Source organism: Dermacentor andersoni, chromosome 9 (genome assembly GCF_023375885.2).
Source record: "Dermacentor andersoni chromosome 9, qqDerAnde1_hic_scaffold, whole genome shotgun sequence".
Classification (NCBI taxonomy): Eukaryota; Metazoa; Arthropoda; class Arachnida; order Ixodida; family Ixodidae; genus Dermacentor; species Dermacentor andersoni.
The window spans coordinates 64,988,288-65,009,359 of NC_092822.1; the positions used below are offsets into that span (position 1 = coordinate 64,988,288).

Here is a 21,072-nt window from a genome sequence, read left to right on the forward strand (position 1 = left end):
CACTCAAATCAGAGGCTACTGTGGGTAGAAGCAGAACAATGGAGAATAGTGATATCATATGTCTAGAAGCATCTTATTTTCCTTGCGCCGTAAAAAGCAATGTGACAGGGCAAACAGAAAAAATGCAAGAACGCCAGAGCACTTCGATAGTTGGACAAATTAATATTGAGCCCTTCAGGAAAACTTCTCCCTTTGCCCTAGCCTAGCGTAAGGCCCAGCGGGTAGGTTGGTTGAGATCGTTGAGCAAGGTACCCTGATCAGGACATGTGACGCGCCTCAGATGGGGGATGGGCGCAGCCTGTGTCGTAAACAGTCCGGTGGTGGTGTCGTCGCGCCGAGAAATGCACGTACGCTGAGGCGCTAGTCGTTGTTTATCGCTGCCGGCGGCCTCCACGCATTGGCCATTGACGCTCGGTAGCTGTCGTCATCCGAGCCGGCAGCGGGTGCGGCGGCGATCGCGCTTGTTTTCGTCTGCGGCGCGAGAGCAGACGACGACGGCGGCGTCATGTCGGCCACGGCTACTCCGCTCGCGGGATGCCCGGACGTCTCGTCCTTCCCGCCTTCGTACAGCGAAGCCACGCGGCAGCACGCTTCTCTGGGCGGTGGACTGAGCTTCGTGGATTTCTTGCCTTACTGCATCAGTTCGGGCGGCCTCTTCAGCACGCCGACGTTCGAGCCGTTCAGGTGAGACGCGCGCCCCGACTACAAGTTGGGCGCGACGATGCTGCAATATCGCGGTAACGCGACGCCTTTCATGGTTGGTTTCGATTCTTGTGCAAGCTTCGAAGCGAGAATTCGAAGCGCTTATTCTGAATGCAGACACGCAGAAGCTAGGCGCAAACGAAATCAGTGTGTCGCGCGTGCGTGATATCGCACCGTCTGCGTTTTGCGAGGTCACTGGTTGCACGACAGCAGCTGTGTGTTTTCGCAGCGATCCCACGGTGGTACTTTCGATTCCACGCGCGGTGCAAGTTGTGCAAGCCGTCAGTCCCCAAAGCAAGCACTGCGTCGGAGATGTCCAGCCATCGAAAAGTGCATGTGTGTTTATACGTGCCAATATATTCTTCCTTGCAAAGCTGGTTATTGCTATGGCGTGTGGTCAACCAGAGGTCACGCGTGGAGAAAAACTTCCTTGAGCCGTCGTTATACTGACCTTGGTTGAGGGTGGTCGTTATTTTCCTTCACTAACAAGCGCTTTGCTGCACGCAAAGCTGATCGACTATATATAGGGCGACTCAGTTTCAGCTACGTACGAGTTGGCAGCGCGATCGAGTGACATGAGTTTTACCGGTGGTTTCCGCAACTTCTTCGTGTTTTCGCAGCGAGCCCCTGGTTGTAATTTCGAGACGCATTGTAAGCGTCTGTAGCCCGCAGCTGTAGGTGAGGTGATAACGGCCGTCGCGATAGTGTCGGGAATCCCAGAAATACATATATTCGCTCGCATTGTCCGGTCAACGCTCTTTGCTGTTAAACTCGCGATCTCGAAAAATTTTTGCGCGCCGCATTCATAGGAAGGAACGAGCACAGCAGTTCTCACAACAGTGCTAACAACAACGATAACACTGTCGAGCATAAAATGTGTGCATCAAATCATGAGGTATATGTATGCCAGCCGGTCCTGCAAAGCTACAGATAATCCTTGCTCATACTTTCTTTTTAATGATTGTACGTAATCATTAGTGCATTCAATTGTGTGGCATACACAGTTACCACGCAGTTCGAGGTGCAGCATTATGTATATGGGACTCACTCTTGTACACAGTTTGCCAGTATGAAAGAGGAGTTGCACGCAAAATAAAAGAAAGGTTACGCTAGAAGGATTCTTCAACCTATAACAACTGTATAGACAACTCGCATGTCTACAGGATGTCGCTCTTTGAAAGCAGATTATAGGTGTTGTTTTTCATATTGATGCAGAGTGAGGAGCCAGCTGGAGCCATGAATTGCTTAATCATGCATTACAGCTTTAAATATTGGTTACGATGTCAATAGTGAGAATGACACTACAAGAAACATGAAAGTGCCACTATATGATATGGCTTGTACTATTCCAACCAACTGAAACGCAGGCAGGAAACCTCTTACAAATCATAATTAACTTGATAGTGTAATTTTGCACCACTGCATATCCAGTCACCTATTTAAAGATTGTGCGTCTACGCTCTCAAATTAAGTCTACAAGCCAAAATCATGACATCGCATGAAGCAACAAAGGTGGAATAAAAAGAGAAATAAAGAGCATTGTAGCTAGCTGTAGCTTGCGCTGTGTAAATATGCACACTTATTCACCACCTGCCTACATGGCCATAGACAGGCAGAAGAAATAAGCATACAAACTTTTGTGTCCCTTGTACCACACCTCAGCTAAAACCAACTGGTAATGCATCCCGGTAATGCATCTGCTAGCATAATCTGCAGGATGTGTCTTTAGAGGTAGCATAAAGTATAACATCTTCCTTGGAACCAGCTCAACAAGTTTATGAAGTGAACGAAGTATAAATTTGCAGTGTCTTCCTGTTGATTGTTCGTGTCTCATATGCTTGTAAGATGCCTTGTACTCTATAATTCACATTGCCTTTCAATCCGTTTGGTAATTAACTCGGAAACGATTGAAGACAGAAGCCCAGATATGAAGATAGATGCCTGCAAGACTGCGTGGAAGCAGTTGAGTCATGTTCGTGCCGCCAGGGTTCAAGAAAACTGACACTTGCTTGGCTTAGACTGTTGTGTCATCACAGACGATGAAAAGCACCCACAAAGTCTGTTTTGAATACAGCAACGTGACACCAAAATCCAGGGTGCAGCATCAACATCCCAATCCATCACACATGGAGGGGAAGATTACTCTGTGCACATACGACAAGGTGCTGCTGTCTGCATCCAACCATGGTAGTTAAACGAAAAATGGGTTTTTGTAACATACTGGTCGGTAATAAGAAAGTGACCATGTCACTGAGCTTTGTCTGACCATGTCTTTGAGCCCGAAGAAGACATGTGCTATATGCCATTAATTACAAAGCAACTAGGCTAGGAAGAAATGCTGCTTGCTGAGATTGTTTTTGTTAACAGCCGTGCTGCTGCTATACTATAGTAGAAGCAGTGCAATTTTGCACGTAGTTGCAGGTTGCTTGGAAGTTTCTATTAACTAAAAGGGAAGGGTTTCTTTGACTCGGGCACAAGTAAATTGTGCAGTAGCAGTGTGCAGATCACTTTATCACCATCTATTGTCTGCATTAATGTCTTTCCTGTCTGCGTCGTCCTGTGCGGCCAAAGCGAGTGCACCTAGAAGTCACAAAACATATCAAGTTAGGCGACAGCTGTCAACAGTCAACTGAATGCATTCCGGCTGGGACTTGGGAAAGAAACGTTGTTGTTGCGTGGTGTGTATCAGCAAGGAGTGCATCTAATGAAGGCTGTAATAAAAAATTAAGTTATGGGTACTGAAAAAGTTTGCGTGGAGACACAAGGGCAAGCCGTGCCTCCGCGAAAACTTTTTCAGTACGCATTTCAGCCAACTAATGAAGGCTGTAATAAAAAATTAAGTTATGGGTACTGAAAAAGTTTGCGTGGAGACACAAGGGCAAGCCGTGCCTCCGCGAAAACTTTTTCAGTACGCATTTCAGCCAACTAGCCCAACTTTCTGCTCTCCTAAGTTATGAGGTTTAATGTCCTGAAATCACACAGTTGCTTATGAGAGGACTCTGGTGGAAGGCTCCAGATTAATCTTGACCACAGGGGATTCTTTGATGTGCACCCTAAACGTAAGTGCATGAGCGTTATTGCATTTTGCCCCAATCAGAAGGCAGCAGCCTCCTGCTGGGGATTAGACTCGTGGTCTCGTGCTCGTCAGCAAAGCGCCATAGCCACTGAGCCACTCCCACAGGTTAAGGGCTGTAGTTGTAGTGCTTTATTTCTCGCAGGAGATGTACAACTACATTGCAAGATGCGTTTTGGCACAAGTATACATAAGTGCATACACACTTATATAATACACAAATGTGTGCAAATGTACCACTGCCAGGGTAGGCGAGGCAAGAGGCACCAAGAGGACACCTGAAATGCCACCATAGAGACAGCACGCATGGCCGTGTTCCTTACCTGCTGGTATTTTACCCTGCTGTAATGCCATATTATGGCAGTGTATGTAGAGAGATAAATAAGTAAATTTATTGACCTCCTCGGTTGATGGTGTGGGTGCGTGTTCATCCATTTGCTTCTCATGCAGGGTGCTGCTCCAACGTGCCAACGACTGGCTCAAGGAGAACTGCACCTGGGAGGTGAAGACATGCGAGAGCGTCGAGTTCAAGACCTCATCCGAGGTGGTCAACACCGAGCGCATGACATACTACGAGTACGGCGAGCAGAGCACCCGCTATGTGCGCAGCCTGAGGTGTGTGGGTGTATGCCATGCATTTCTCTTGATCAACCACTTTCAGCAATACTTTCAGCTTCGCGTGACTACAGCATTGCGAGAATCTGTGAATACAGTTCCCCAGTAGAACAGTGGGAAACCTGTCAGTGAACATTAGGTGGCATGAAAATAATGCTGGTCGGAGATGTGTCATCACTTTCATCACATTTTGTTGGCAGAGAATTCTGACGTTTACGATCGTGTGATATGAGCACGGTTAATTAGGAGTGCACAATGTCAAAAACTGTGCTGTAGGTTGCTTGCTTTATATATCATTTTGATATTTAAAACTGTGTCATAAATGCATATGGGCGGGCACCATTGTATTATGGCAGCTTGCACCATGTGCACATAGTATCTCGTGTACAGTACTAATTTCAGAACTGCATTGACAAGCACATGGTCAGTCCGTGCGTGCCGTCTTGCAGCTCAAGCAACTTCCTTTTGCAATTTAGTCATCCACACCATTAGGTGGTGCTAGCATCCGCACACTTGCTCTATCTGTCGTTGGAGCTACGAAACTCCAACAAGTAACTCCCGCCTTCGCGTGTGTGTCATGCAAGGGTGTCAGGGTTGTCATACAAGAATGGCAAGGGTGTTGTGCAAGAATATCAGAGGAGACAAGAGTTAGGCAGGGAAGACAAATTTTAGGAAATGCAACATCATTTGATCAGTCAATTGAGTTATATGTTCAGACATAGGAGAACTGACCGAAGAAATGTGGCAGGCATTACCATGACTAAGCATTGGCTGCGGTGCAGGCTATGGCTGGTTCCACGCGTTGACCAGAGTCGACCTGCACAGCAGCTGGAGTACCGCAACCTGATCCCGCAGCAGACGGGCCATGCGGGGCTGTTTGGAATGCCTACATTCGAGACGCTGCATGAGCTTCTGGAACGCTACAACCAGCAGCTAATGCACCAGCCTGCACCAGGTATGTGTGTGGAGATTAGTACCTGGGAACTCGAATTGTCAAGCAGAAGCATTATGTGCCTGATGAGAAAATTTTCAGGAGATTTGCGAGACTTTTGGCAGCTACCTCATCATAGACGATGGACAGTCATTATTTTATGGCTGCAGTGGCAAAACAGTGTGCCAGTTAAACTTTTGTTGTATGTTGCGAAGTTACACGACTGTGTTTTGACATCTTCCTTAGTACAAGAAGGAACTTGATAAAACAGTGTGGCAAATTTCACTGCCACACAGCAGTCTGACTCTGCTGCTCTGCTACAGTGACACATTGAGGTGGTGCCACCCGGTGGCGTGCTCTAAACAGTGTGACAGTACAGTGTGCAGGAGAGTGAGTGGTGGTATGAGGGCGGGGCAGCAACAAGGAGGGTTTTCTGTTGTGGCAATTGGGGATGTGACAGACAACGTTGGCCCCGAATGCAGAATTAACAGCTGTTTGCTGTAAAATATTTTTATTAGTGAAAGGAGCTAACAGGGCTTCTATGGTCTAAGGTGCCCTGCTATATCGCAGCTGTTGATGTTTTCTGGTGTCTGGGTCTCTCTTTTCCATCTTTATCTGTTTGCATAGGAAGCACAATTCCCTATGCTTTGTCAGGTGCAGCCTTTTGGAAATATTTGGTGCTTCGGCTGACCTGATATTTTGTTATGTTTACATTGCAGGACACTGAAGCACTGCTATGGAATATCAAGTAGCATTCTGATGCTGCTGACACTGATTCCTCAAAGGAATGACTAGACACTGCATTCTGGGCTATCGCCGTCTCTATTCCTTCACTGCCTTACATGCTACCGTTCTCTAGCTGCTCTGCTAATTCTTCCAGTAACTTGTTGCAGCCACCAAAGTCTTGGCATAGCTTGTTAAAGGGCCACTTATATAGTCTGTGAAAGGTAAAGGATGTGGTGGCAAATGCCTCTCAGAGGATTGGACCAGAGAATCATCACCTATTCGCACCCTCATGGCATGTGTCGTGTTTGTTGCAACGTGCAGGGCGTGTTCTGGCGGTGGAGACGCAAGAGATGAAGATCCCCAGCTACTCGAACTTTGACCCCGACCGGTCGTACTGGTCCGAGTACGGCGGACGCAACCGGCACTTCCTCTTTGTGGTGCGGGTCTTCTATGAGCTTGGCTCCACGAGTTGCGAGGAAATCGGTGAGTTCCACCGTGGTTGCATCAAAGTGGCCTTGCAAGCCTCCATGAAAAGCTGTCAGCTATGGCCATCATTGTGATCGTTATGTAGTGCTATCTGTTTTATGGTGAGCATCAAAGGAGCCCTGAAACGTCATTTCTTGAAACTGAGAAGCACATGTAAGCGAGTGCTATGCCCTTCAAGAAACATATACTCAAGGACATTTTGAAGAAAACCTAATATAAGTGGAGATATAAAGTGCAACATTTACTTTCGCCGATAGTTGCTCTCAGTTGGGTGGTGCTAATAGTGATGCTAATCACTTCTCTTTTTCCCCATTCTGCAGTGCATTTATGGTTACTGTTTGGGGCTTGCATCTGGCAGAGGTGCTCAAGGGTGACAAAGGGGTGGGGAGCATTACCAACTGCTGCTTAACCATTTCCGATAAAATCTGGAAAGGTGTGCATGTGAATATCCACTGGCTGGTGCCTATGGGCAATTGTTCATGTAACATCATCACTGACATTGCCTAAGGTAGAAAAAGAGCAGAGGCTTTGATAACTGCAGAAGAGAGCAAGCAATGCATTATGTGAGATTGTGAGTTCCTTGCTGCATGGAGTGGCTTAAGATGCAGAGTAGCATTGTCTACAGACCAGGAACATTTCCTTGCCATACTTAAAGAGTGTTTCAGTGCCCCTTGATTTGCTCCTACAGCATGTGATCCAGGTGATAGTTTAAGTACCTTGTTGATAAGATCCCGTTTCGTACGATTTTCCCGGTGCCAACGTTCACGATCAAGAACACAAAAAATGATTGCATACAGTTACACTTCTTATTTGCTGGTTAATATGTTCCCAGAAAGCACAGATCTTCCGGGACCAACATACAGTATATTGCCAAACTGCAATCGCAAGGTGCGTTTTCCGGCCACTAGATCCCATCTGAACAAGAAAAGGCGCGAGGTGCGCAATTAATAACAACCGCTTCTCCACAGCACACGCCCATGCATCACACGAAAATGCCAGCTTGCACTGGCATAGCTCCTTGCAGGTCATAGCCATGCCGCATTTACAGCTATCGCCGTCAACTCTATCGCAATGAGCATCTTCATTTATCTGTTTGACAGGGCGTGTGGCATAGTGCCATTGGAAGTGTGCTGCATTCTTTTACTAGGTGATAAACCTAACGCGACAATGTTCCCTGCTGCAGACGGCGCAAGGCGATTGTCACTTTTCACTCTGGTGCATCGTATTCTGCCATCACCCACCAACTTGATTTCGTTTTGGTTTCCCTCGAGATGTGCGATTGTCTCATCTCATAATGATACTTGCCAAGTGCGCACGTCAGAACGTCCCATCGAAATGATTCCCCTGAAGAAGCCCAGGCCAAACTCAAGGAGCACAAACTGAAGCTTTGCCAAAGCCACAAATACGACAACTTGAGTCTGGGGCTGCTTGGGCCTCATCAGCTCGGTGCACTTTTGGGTCTCATGCTACAACTCTTTGTGCAACACTTCGCATTACATAGATGTTAACGACAATTCAGTCTGCCAAATATATTTTTGCAACTTCGAATCGTAGATTTTCTTGGTTAGTAGGTTTCTTTCCTTGCATATTTTTCCAAAACATATGAACGAGGTTCTACTATACTTCATTTCACACATAGTGGGCAACACTGCAAAGGCAAAAGAGACTCCTCACATTCACGAAGAAAACGTAGTGCTTCAGTCCATAGGTATGCTTGGTCTAATTCAATGTAACACTAAGTCCAAGACTTCTACGTAGCAAGATATGATATAATTTTTACATGGAAGACATCGCAGACCTGAATCTACTTATTGCCGAGCGAATGGAGTGATTCATTGCTGTGACAAGCTGCCATGGCAGAAACCGCTTATGCTCGCAAACAAAACATAGTGTGTCAAATACTCTGGTGGCACAAATGTGCACGAATTAATTTGACGTAACTATATATCCACAAGTTGGACTTGCGATATATGAAGCAGCAATTGTCACAAATCAAGAATAACTGCACTGTCAAATATGCAGAGCGAGACCTGACCTAAATTTTGGCGCAAATTACAGGTGCTCCGGGGGTGCTCGGTAGTTAATCGGTATGTTGCTATAGTAAAAAGTCCCATGCAGATCGTTTTGACTGCTGCCTCTACACACAAATCACATGGGAAAGCAAGGTGTAAAAGGCACGGAACTTGCCATAAGAACCCACATATAATACTAGCTTTTATTTTTGCAAAATTTTGCTAGCATAATCTCTGTCTCGAATTACATTTGGTCACCAAAAATTTTCCGCGTTATTCCGTGTGTCTTTAGTCACAGTTTCGGCGTTGAAGCATGGTGCAAGGCAGCAGGCACCTATTGCCATCATCAGCGATCACTGCAATGGAAGCGGGAAACCAAAGTCGCGAACACCCATGCCCACTGTGCTGAAATGTGGCTGAAGCATTTGCCAAGGTGACAGGACGGAATATTGAATGCTCTTGACAGCACAGATGAGTGCCCTTGGATGGAACTCTTCAGCAATGTGTCTTCTGAGGAAAGTTAGGGTGAGTGAGCAAACCAATAAAGAAGTAGTGTCGAAGTACGTTGATTTGCGATACGTACTATACGTGGCCTTTCTTTCAATCCTAGATTTACCGCTCGTGTCATACTGGTTCGTACTGTATTTGAGGTTTTACGGTACTTTTTAATCACAGCTTGCATGATTGCGCCTGCCTTTTTCAGCAACATTTCTGAAGCCTCATGACCTTCTCTCCTGCACACTAAAAAAATGTGGTTGACACCTAAACTTATCGTGTCGTGTTTACACGTTTCTTCGCGGCGCACGCAGGCGTGGCAGACTTTGTGCCCCTGCGGCAGTCGACGGGTGGCCTCTTTTCGTTCCCGAGGTATGAGCCATTCTGCAACGTCATTGGCCGGGCTGCCCAGTGGTGCTCCCAGCAGGGCTCACTGCGTTTCTGCAATGCCCAGTCCCTCGAGATCAAGCTGAAGTCAGGTGAGCAACAACTCCGTGACATTGCTAAAGTACTCTAGTAAGCAAGTGTGATGCATGGTGTACATAAAGTATAGAAGTAAAGCCTCGGTGCACCAAAGGTCTTCTACAAATATGACTGTCAATGCAAGGCAAAGACATTGCGTGGTCGAACCTCGTTATAGCAAAGTCTCATCCAGCAAAAAAGTATGTTCTTTACATTGCAATTTCTTTCTAATATCTATGCAAAAGAAACGCAAGCGTGATGCCTTCGCTGGGCCAACAAAGGGCCTCCTGTGAATTGCTACAGGAGGCCCAGTGTGACCACACGCAGTCGGTGCGATCTCACGAGATCAGCATGTTCACTTGCCGGCTGTTGGCCAGCCAAGTCAAGCCACTGGATCAAATGCACACTAGCATCTAGAATGGGAGTTTCAAGTTGCTGTTGCTGGCTCTTTGACATTTTTGCTACGAGAATACACATTTTCAGCTTCTGAGTAAACAAATATATACTTGCTACGCTGTAACCGACATTGTCTATATTGTCCCGCATGTTGCAATTTTAGTTTCAATATATATAGCAGTGAAATACTCATTGAAGTAAAGTGTGCTTTATCAAATGTTAATTTACTTTGTTATATCTTATAATTTGCTATGTTCTTGTTCATTGTGATGAAGTTAACCTGTATTTGCAAAATAAGGAACACTCAAATACATGAAACAAACTATCCACCAAGGACTTCAATCGTGTGACATCGATGTCATAATATGCGAGATAGTCTTTCAATGCTCAAGAGGCAGGCAACCAGACGGAAGCGTGAACTCGGTATGAATGATAGTCAAAGAAGTATAGTCATAAAGATATTGGAAGTGGTGGTAAACTTGACGCCTGTAGCTGTAATCCAATCACAATCAATGCAGACCCTGTCCCGAGGAGCGCGCTCTGATTGGCTGAAACAGCACTGGCAAATGAGCCGTTTCGACTGCAGTGACAAATGTCAGTGCGTTGAGTGTACTAAGTGCAAAGTGCTCTATGGGTTCCGAAATGGGTAACAGATGGCGATCACAAATGTTATACTTCTGCAAGTTCTGCATAAACTTCTGCAACTTAATGCTGCATGACAAAGCAAATTCCCTGCAGTCATGTTGGAGCTAGTACAGCCTTAAAGAATGATATGAGGGTCACTTAAATGCCAGCTGCAGTGAAATTTCACTTTGGCTAAATTGGTTATAAATGAGAAGTACTACATGCTATTGAAGCAATCTTGGCAAATATGTAAAGCTGATAATTGTCTCATTTTCTTTTAACAGCCTTTAATTATCACTTAATCAGATAGTAATGCGTGCACCTAGTGGTAGCAGAAATTATGCAAAACCCAGACCTCAGCACAGCTTCCGGGATTTTCTGCACGCCCAGGGTGCCACTTGATCTTAGGTCATGCCAAAAACTGCACAGGTTCCCAACATTCTGTGTTGCGCATCATTTCCATTGAGCAGTAATAAAGAAGCATTTTCCGCAGTTTCGGTATCAAAAATATTCATTTTTGCTAACTTTTTATCATGCACTAATTCATATTTCAAACGTAAAATTTTGCACTAAGGTTGCTCTGTGTCTAAACTATCCAAAATTAGGTTTTTTTAAGTGGCACAAAAAATTCATTGCAGCTGGCGCATAAGCAGAACCCTGATGCCATCGTTAACAAAAGAAGCAGTTCTCCACTCGTGCAACAGCTTCGTTTTTATAGATTCTTTTTCCTCTAATTAACAGGATTTTCTTTTTTTACGCAGGCACCATGGTGGACACACAGCGCATGTCTTACACGGAACACGCGGAGCGGACCACCTTCTTTGTGCGGGTGTTGAGGGTGGCCTACAGCAAGGAGCCCATGCCCATAGAAGGGGGACTGCCGCCCTCCCCTCCCTTGGCCCTACACTGCAAGACCTTCATGCCGCTGCAGCTGACGCGCGGAATCTTTGTGCCCGAGTTTGAGAGCCTGTCGGCCACCAAGAAGCGTGTCGAGGCCTGGATTAGGGCCACCGGTCAGTGTCCCCTTCTTCCAACCTCTTTCCCGACTTTCGTGGAAAGGTGAAGACCCTTTCTCTCACTGTGCGGGGCAGAACAGTAATGCAGCAGTTCTGTTACAAATCCATGCCTCCTTGTGTGTGTGTTCTTTTTTCAGTTAATTACTATTAATTATTGAGCCCTTTAGTTACTGGACAAAGCTCCACGTAAATTTATGCAAGATCGTTGTAGTATGCAGATCAGGGGTCAGTAATTTAAAAGTAATATCAAGAAGTGGCGGTATAAGTTGCAGTGTGCAAGCTATGGTTGGAGTGCTCCCCGGGTTGAGCTGGGGCCACAAATGTGTGCCCCTAGCTCACTTGAGAAAATAATGGAAAGGGCTCCTACAGTAACAGAATATATACCCATCAAAAACAAGGACTGCATAGTCTCTGTGTTGGTGGGGCACTGGAACACGCGCCTGTGCCAATGTGCTGTTGCAGTTGATGCTTTGGCTAAACTTGCTGGCTAGATTTGAATGTATAAATGCAAGTGGTGAAGTCTGTTGTTTCTTTCTTTTTCTTTTATTTTATTGCGTGTTTCAAAGGCCATGGCTGGTGTGTGCGAGCAGTGCACGCAGACATCTTAGAATTTCATTCGACTTAAGATCCTCCCAATTAAGTTCGCTTCTTAATGCAATGCTGCATCTATTTTTCTCACTTCATGCTCGTGTTGATTTCCACTGGTTTCGAGAAACAGTGCTAGGACCAAACTCCAGGTTCTGACGCAAATGCTTTTTCTACCGACTGGTTCGCACCTTAAAAAGGTAACACAGGGGCAGTTTTATGTAGCGATCACTTTTGAGAATGCAATCACCCTGCTGAGATTTTGCATGACTCGGCACAAGACGCGTTGGCATACTATATGACTGACAGCATTCCCGACTATCTTTGCACAGTGCCAGCAATGCTGTCGGCCATACACGTCACCAGATTTGGTGCCAAGTCATGCAAAATCCTGCGAAAGCGATCGCTCGAGAATACCACAAACAGGTTGTTGATAAATGAGTGCAATACTCACCGAGCAAGTCTTATCAGCCGTTGTGCTAGCATAGGCAGCCAATGAAAACAAAGGCTAGGCCTTTCGGTAGCATAGAATTCACTGCCATGCCTTGCCGCGTCCTTCATACTGTGCAGGTGCTCGTGTGCTGAGCTGCGAGACGGTGGCCATGCGCTTGTTCACCGGCGGCGAAGCCCATGCCGGCATCGAGAGTAGTTTCACCTACAACAACGGCAACCGCAGCGAGTACTGGATATTCGTCCTGCGGGTGTACCTGGACGGCTCCTACCAGGAGCCGCCGCAGGAGGTGATGCCCCCTCCGCCTGAGGTGCGCGATGTCGGCTGCTGCGCCATTCTCTGAGTCGCTCGTAACTTTGCCGCGTGCTTCGCCTCCCCTGTCTCTCTACCTTCTGTGACGCTCTTCTAGTGCAAGCTGCATACCTTATCTAGTGAAGTCTCGGGGCACCCTGCTAGCATCTGTGTTTAGGCATTTCCCGGACACGCTGCGTGTGCTTGTTGGGCATAATGTGTCTTGTCAAATGTGCCCTCATGCCTTGCCTTCTGCCGGTAGGCAAACCTTCTCTGCCGAAGCTCGCGTATTTCGCCTGGCATCTTCGGATGGACACGTCTTACCTCGAGTGGGGCGACTTCCGGTGCCTCTGCTTGCTTAGTGCGGGGACAGTGCATTTTGTCGGATGTGCTGTCACACTAGTGAGTGTGGAGGTGAGTACTGCCTGCTTATCGTGTCGGGCACATCTGGGCATTACTGTGGTGCCTGCAGGGAGACTTAACGGCGACTATCTGACGTGGCCATTCTGTGTCTGCCGAATCTGCGCCTCCGCACTTTTCCTGTGTCCAAGGGAGCCCTTTTTTGGGAAGGCGAATTGTCTTTCCAGGCATCTCTGTCCGGTGAATGACTTGGTGGAGACTTCCACATCCACCCGGCACGGATGTTTTATCGTGTTGAACTTAATGACACATGCACTATGGGAACACGCTTCTGGTGCACCTTGTCTCACCATGCATCGCTGGGAAGCCATCTGGTGCGCAAGCGTGGCCTGGTGCTTGGCTCCTAGCCTGCTTTCAGTGGAGTAACGGTTTTTTCATCATGATTTCCCTTGCCTTGTGCCCCAGGCGGTGTCCTTTTGTTGCGTACTGTATTATCGAATATGTTTGCATAGTTACGTCAAGCTCTACGTGCCTTCAGCCACTTAGTGTCACTCTCTCACTAAAAAAAATGCACTGTTTTAGACGTTTCTTAGTGTGTTCACATGTCTTACGAGAGATAAGCAGCCTGTATAGCTTTGCCAGCAGCAGCAGCAACTCTTAACCAGCAACTGTGTGTAATGTATTTTTGACGTGGAATCAGTGTGCGTGTTCACTCCGTGCAGTTGCTGCCCTAAAATCCCAACAATAATGCGTTCCGTAGTGTCACAGGTGCGTTATGGTATGCATCTTGGCCATGACAGCGTCACGGTTATTGCCTGACTGAACCTGGGCACGTTAATGCGAGGCAGTGTCACACTGAAGGTACGGTTGGCCGCAAAAGCTTACAGGACACAAGTTCCATGACATATGTGAAATGCTGCACTGTTAAGACCCAATGATTCTAATTTAATCACCGTGTTGGTCACAAAAGCTAATGCAGTCTGCAACATTGAATTTGAGGCTGCGTGCCAAGACTTCACAGGAATTCCTTTTCTTTTGTCCTTTTTTTTTCATTTTGAAAATTCCATGTCTCATAAACTTTTGTCACCAACTCCACATTGCCGAGATGCTCCACATTGTTGCCGTCTTAGTTTACAACAGCTGTTCTCCTCTGTGGATATGGTAAGCGTAAGGTATAGCGTTCACCGATAACCGTATCACAAGGCTATGTGTTCCGGTGTGCACTGGTCAATCGGAAAATGGGTGCCAACATGCTCATGCAGTATTGAGTGCAAGCTGTAGTCTTCTTAGAAACATTCAGTACTGGACGCAGTTTCACAGATTTGCTTATGCCATTCACGCAGATTTCATAGATTTGCAACCTGTACATGCCGATGACATTTGCATTAATGGCTGATCCCGGTGAAAACAGCGCGTGAGAGCTTGCATGAGCTAGTGATATAACGTACAAAGACAAGATCAGGATAGACGCTTATGGAAAATGTGGCCACAGAAAAAAGAAAGTTTGTAATGTGCTGTAGAAGGCATGGTCATTTTTTCACACACTTTTTAGCTGATGCAAATGGCACAAAAATTGATTCACATTAGCCTCTAAAAACTGCATTATGTGGCACCGAGCTTCTAGTATGCTAGTAATAGCAGCAAGTTTCTAGCAGCTGGTAGGTAGGTAGCAGCTGGCCCTCCTTAGTACTTTAATGTTGCCACTTAAACACATTGCAGCATAGAGTGCTGCTGAATGTCATAACAAATGTCATTGTCATCCGCTTCTAGGCAGCTTCTTGGCAAAGCCTAGAATGCTTCTGTACGTTGGAATTCTTATGTCATCAGAAATTTCTACGCACTCTGATAATGTTGTAAAAGCAGGTTTCACAACACCATCTGAATTGGTGGTACAAGATTGTCATCTCTGCAGGCATTTATTGTACACTGCCAGCTAGGATTGTCTGCGCAACAAGCCATATTTTGACATGACCTCTGGGTCAACAAGACTTTACCAAGCAAACTTTTCCGTTGGAATGGCTTGGTTGATATACCTAGAATCTGACGTTTCTGAGGCTACAGTCTCAGATTTAGTGATACAGTCAAACTTCTGTAAACATGTTTAAAGAGGAAAAGAACCACGACTTCAGACGGGACGTAAGACGAAGGAGTGGATACGTTCGGCTTACATCCCGTTTGAAGTCGCGGTTCTTTTCCTCTTTAAACATGTCGGACCAACTGGCCCTAAGTTCCCCCCTCTTGATTCTATATTGCGAATTATGCGATATGATGAAGTAAACTTAAAATTTGTTAAATTTTTTACTGATATCAGCTGTCATGCTTATAAGGAATATTGGATATAACGAGGGTGTTTCCGTGTTGGAAGAGACTTCATCATAATGAGGTTTGACTGTACAAACTTGCGTATTCATGCTAACGGGAACATTTTCACATGGTTGGCTTTTTTAACATCTCGTGAGATGTGCTTATAGAGTTTTATCATTTCCCTCACCGAACAAATGCTCCATCACTGTGAAGCTATCAGTGCCGCTCTCGTGCATGGGTCGTGACACTATCACGACCAGTGGCAGTGACGCTGTCGTGCATTGCTAGCTTTCACTGCTCTTGCACAATGGTTATCTCAAAGATTTATCACAGTTCATTTTCTTTTGGTCATTGTTAGCAGTGGTTTGTGCTGCATAAGCTTCAGCATTCTTGCCCAATTACCATCTACCATAAGTCATGTCCAACCTCATTTCATATTATCTATAACACTGTTGCTGCATCGTTAAGATTTTACGTTACCATGGGGCCGTGCCTCAGACTTATATATTACGTATAAACTTCCTCCATGTTCTCGTCTTGTAAGACTGAAGGAATATGCCTTTCTTGTGTGAACAGTCTTGTCCTTTACTTTGTGTTGGGTACATTGTGAGAGTGACTGTCATAGTTCCTGTTTGGCTTTTTGGCTTTGAGTTATATGTAACCACAATTCCCTGTAGACTGGAGAAGTTTGGTCCATTGTCTTTCAGTTTTAGAGATTCCCGTTTTTATTTACGATGGGGCCTAGGTGTCTGGTGCCCGATTACAGCTTATGCAGACAAGGTGACAGCAAATTACCATGCATTGTACAAAGATAAAAACAGAAAATATTATGTTTCTTTTATTCTATCCTTCTGTCATAGTAGAGTTCGTTTTTCAGACTTGACCTGACTTTAGCCAGTGACGGCCAAGGCATGCAGGAGAAGGTCCTGCATGCTTTTATGTTAACCTGTGTCGTTGAGACACTTTCTGGCAGGATGCGCTACTGTGGTGCAGGTACATGCCGCCAACACCACTATTATGTTTTTCTTGACAGTTCTGTTTGAAAGTACCACGCAGAATTAGAATTTTGGACTTTGCAAAAGTGGAATGGTAGCACCTGTGTAACTTGCTCACGTAAGCTGCAGCACCAGCGAAAAACTGTTCTCGTAGAGAGAGCCGTACGTTTTGTTTGCAAGATAGAAGGAAACTTTGGCACAAATGTCTTGTTTATTCAGCCTCCTGTTTATTCTGCTCAACACCTGCACCTTGACATTTACACCTCATTGGCGCAAGTGGTTTCACTGCTGGAACAAATTTGTGCACACTTGACTGCAGAGAGCTATAGGATACTGCCACCGGATTACTGTTACTAGTAACTGTGCTGGCCACCTGCCAGCTTTTCATGTGCTAGGTAACGTCGGGGGCAGATATAAATGGGCACATGGGACAAACGTGCAGCAAGCAGCATCGTCTGTCTCTCAACTATGCCCAATACCTTTTTAAGAGTGAAGCATTTTTTTTTTTAAATCATGTGCTCGGATTTTTGTGCAACTCTGGGGCACTGTTCACCCGTGTTCACCTGTATGAACAATCGTAGCTCCAAATTAACTTGTTGCAGCATATTGTTATCTAAACTATCTGTTGTACACCCCTATAACTTTTAACCAGAATGAGTGTGCATCAACTACATGGCACATATCGCTTTATAACGGCGAGATCGGCGATAGTACGTGCAAGTGCACGAAACAGTCTTCTGTTTAAATGCCGTCTGCTACACTGTTTACTTCAAAAGTATGCATGCCCTGCCTTTGTTACATGCGAGGCCATATTGTGTAACGTTACAAATAGCCAGGCCACGCAGCTACAAGTATTTGCAATCAGAGCTTCGCTCCTGCTTCTTTTCCTAATTACAATGCCTCGTTTATGTTAAATTTGCATTCTTGTTTATGCTTATTCCCTGGTGTGGGTTCCAGTAATGCAAAGAAAAAATGGATAGCGCATCACAGGTGAAACATCTTAATCTACACCTGTTTTCACATTGGCTTTTCACAAGTAGGACTGCGCAGATAACTGACTGGGCTTGTGTCCTACTGATGCAAATAGTGTAGCAGACGATGCTCAAGCAGAGAGTGCTTTTGTGGACTTGTGCATAGTGTCACCTATCTCGCCGTTATAAGGCATCGAGATGCTGTGTGGGCAAAGCCCATGTGTTCTGGTTAATAAATTGCAGGGGTGTATAGTGCTCATGGAATGAAACACAACAGGGAGCATTCGGTAGAAGCTTGCACATGTGCAAAGTACTCGAGAGTACCACGTCATGTCACTAGGAATCTGGTCGCCAACGGTGACGCGGACTCTGATATAAGTGTACGCGCCAAAATTGCGTCAATGTGACACAAACTGCAGCCAGTGGTAACAAAAGTATTCGCATTAGTTAGCCCTAAATTGATGTGTTTCATTCTGTGAACACTGTACATACACGTCACATGGCTTAACTAGCAAGCACAAAGCTGGCAGGTGCCAGCGATATAGAAGAGTGATGGTGATATATGTTGAAACGCTATAGTGACATCATTAAAAAATGGCTGCTTTGTAGTATGGCCGCAGATCTGCCTATGTGTTCAGGCTGCTTTGTCAACTCACCGGTGCTTTTGCAGATGTTTTCACATCTCTGAATATAGCCGCGTGTTCTGCATGTTAAAGTGTGTGTGACCTCCCTGATATTTTGTTTGAGTTACGCGCACCAAGGCATTTTGTATGGAAAGCTGTTGTATACAAATGTGTAATTGTCATTTTAGCAGCGTTGAGAGTATTTGAGAGCATGTACTTATATGTCAAGCTGCTGGTCGTTCAGTGCGGAACAGTATGCGTGTTGAACAGATGGATTCAATAAAGCGCTTTTTGTTGGGTGCTACCAAGTGTTTATAGGAGGTTCTACGTGAAATTGTCATTGCACACAGTACGTACTGTTTTGGATAAACAAGACACAGCCATCCTGACTCAGACACAAATAGCAAAGCATCAACTTTTGCTTCAGGCCAGTTAAGAAGCAATGGGCCTGATTAATTTATTTTAGTTAGAAGTGTGAGTAGTTAAATTGCCGAATCAGTTACAAATATTCGAGAAAAACATTAGAATGTTGAATACTGAATATTTCCAATTTCTAAAGAAATGTAAAGTGGTACACGTAATGCCGTTAGATCAACTGAGAAACTTGTAAATGAGAGACAACTGAAATGTGATTAGTGCTGCGTGACACTGACAGTAATCAAATGTCACCGCATGCAAATACTTAGTAAAGTGTTGTGTTCATTGGAGGAGCTAGGTGTAATATATACAACAGCACCGTACATCGTTTTAAAGGAATGTTAACATATGGTGAGATTGACCAAATAAGTTGCTTGCATAAATCAAGAGAACCAACTCAAAGGCTGCGTAAGGCAAGGCATGCTTATATAACGACTGCAAATTATTACACACGAGTGACCACCTCGATGCGTTCACTCGACAACTGTCATCTGTGCACAGCAGCCATGGCCACTTTGCAGCGGAGTCATTCGAAAGAGTCTCGACTCGCATTGGTCTTTCTCCCTGTGGGATGGAACAAGTCTTGTGGTCCCCTACAGTACTTGATGGAAACGACAATGACTTTGCCGCCTAAAGCTGCCAAAGTGGCCCCTCCAATTGTGTGCTTTCCCTTGGAAACGCGTGGAGACATGCTTTCCGCTTTTGTCGGGTCGAGTGGCGAGTGGACTCAGCTTTTGGCAGCACGGCTGTGGTATGCATGTACACGTCAAGTGTTGTCTGGTGCCACATGACCGCCGCACCAAGTTTCGGTCACCTGAACAACCTCTTTCTGCACGTCCAAAGCTATGTTGCACTTGGTGTGCATTTTGAACTGGCTGCATTAAAAAGCAGCGTAACTAATTATTTGTTGCACACTCAGACAATCGAGGCTCTATAACTTCAGTACTTGATCGATGGCTGTCAAATAAAGCAATGAAAATGAGAGAAAAATATTTTCTCTCAATGCTTCTTTTAAGTTCATCATGTATGATGTTGGTAGCATTAGCAAAGCAGTGGAAACAAGAGCTACTACCCTGGTAGCGAAATGCTAGGTTCCTGCAAGTGCTAGAAAAATGGCAGCATTGGTATAAAGAATAACTATTAAAGTCATTCCAAAACATTTGTTTTTTTCAAATGATGTTTATAATAACTTGGCCACAACAGTAATACATATAGGGACAACTTATGAGGTTAATAAAGGCACAAAGTTAAATTGGTGCACATATAGGGACAACTTATGAGGTTAATAAAGGCACAAAGTTAAATTGGTGCACATCATGTACAGAATTTGCAGTTTCCTTACTGTCGCAAGACTCTTGAGCACATAACTGAATAAAGGAAGTCAGTGGTTTCAATGTAGTCAGCACCATAGCTGTGGCTGCTATGTAAAGATGTAAAATGAACCACCAGCTGCCATAATGACGAGCGTGGAAGTGTCCACACTGGCGTCATTCTTAACTCTTGCCTATTTCTGTGACATGTTGCATTGCAAAGTGATGCAGTAATAATGATAATACATGCCAGGTACAATCCCATTATGACGTGAGCACGTAGGTACTGCAGCTTCAAGATGAGCAGTTGACTGCTTGTGAAATGCTGCATGAATATTTTTCATCCATTCTGTACTCACGGAGGAGGCAGCATAGAACTAGAGGCCTGCTGCGATTTCTGCGGCCTCCTTAGGCGAGAAGGAAAGTGACGTCAGCTTGAGCTGCTTCCAAAGAATGTTGACAAGAGGGGACCTAGAGGCAAGATGTGCGTCCTTGGGTGGAATGCCTCTGCCACATGTTGACCACTGGACAGCATTGCTGAAGGCCTGTGGCTGGCACATAACCATGTGACCATACTGCAACGCCCCTGTATAAAGCATCATCGACAACCCTGGACTGTCAAAATTAGGCCAATGCGACAGTGGCAGTTGCTGGTACATAGCTTAAAGGGGCCCTGAAACACTTTTCTAACTAACTATAGAATGGTCTCAATATTAAAGGACGTCGTCTCGCAAATCTCATGCTGCAAAAATTTTCCATACCCTTCAAGTATAAGCAGAGTTATCGCACCGACGCGCGGCTTTCTGTGTGCGTCTCTGCTAGCGCACTGGAAGCTACATAGGAGAGAAACCTAGAGGGCAAAGCCACACCCAAAAGCTGAGTGTCTCAAAGGCTCATTGTGTCGCAGGGTTTGTTGCAGCACCCTGTGACGGCTGTGGCAGGCTCCACTATGCAGCACGCTAGTGCTATCTTCGAGACGACACACACCAGATGGAGCTATAGGCAAGCGTCATGTGTAGACCGTCAGTGCAAAGATTACATGCTTTTAAGGCGAAAGCCTTTAGTGGCTCATGGGTAGAAAAATTTGTTGTCTGGCGTTAGGCAGCAAAATTCAATAGCACCAAAATTGGTGGTGCCACCCACGACCATTGGCGAACCCACGACCATTGGTAGGAGTCGGACTCTCGGCCTTTGGTGTTAATTAAAGCAAAGTTTTGCACTCGAATG

At 45.5% G+C, this 21,072-nt stretch overlaps 1 protein-coding gene across 1 annotated transcript; it reads left to right on the plus strand.

Annotated features, from left to right (window-relative positions):
* The first annotated feature begins 58 nt into the window (after positions 1–58).
* Positions 59–18,422, plus strand: LOC126528161 (uncharacterized). Its single transcript, XM_050176028.2, has 7 exons — positions 59–684; positions 4,226–4,390; positions 5,173–5,345; positions 6,369–6,530; positions 9,355–9,519; positions 11,284–11,535; positions 12,694–18,422. Exons 1-7 carry the CDS (start codon positions 506–508, stop codon positions 12,915–12,917), a joined length of 1,320 nt encoding a protein of 439 aa, XP_050031985.1. The 5' UTR covers positions 59–505; the 3' UTR covers positions 12,918–18,422.
* Positions 18,423–21,072: the final 2,650 nt, after the last annotated feature.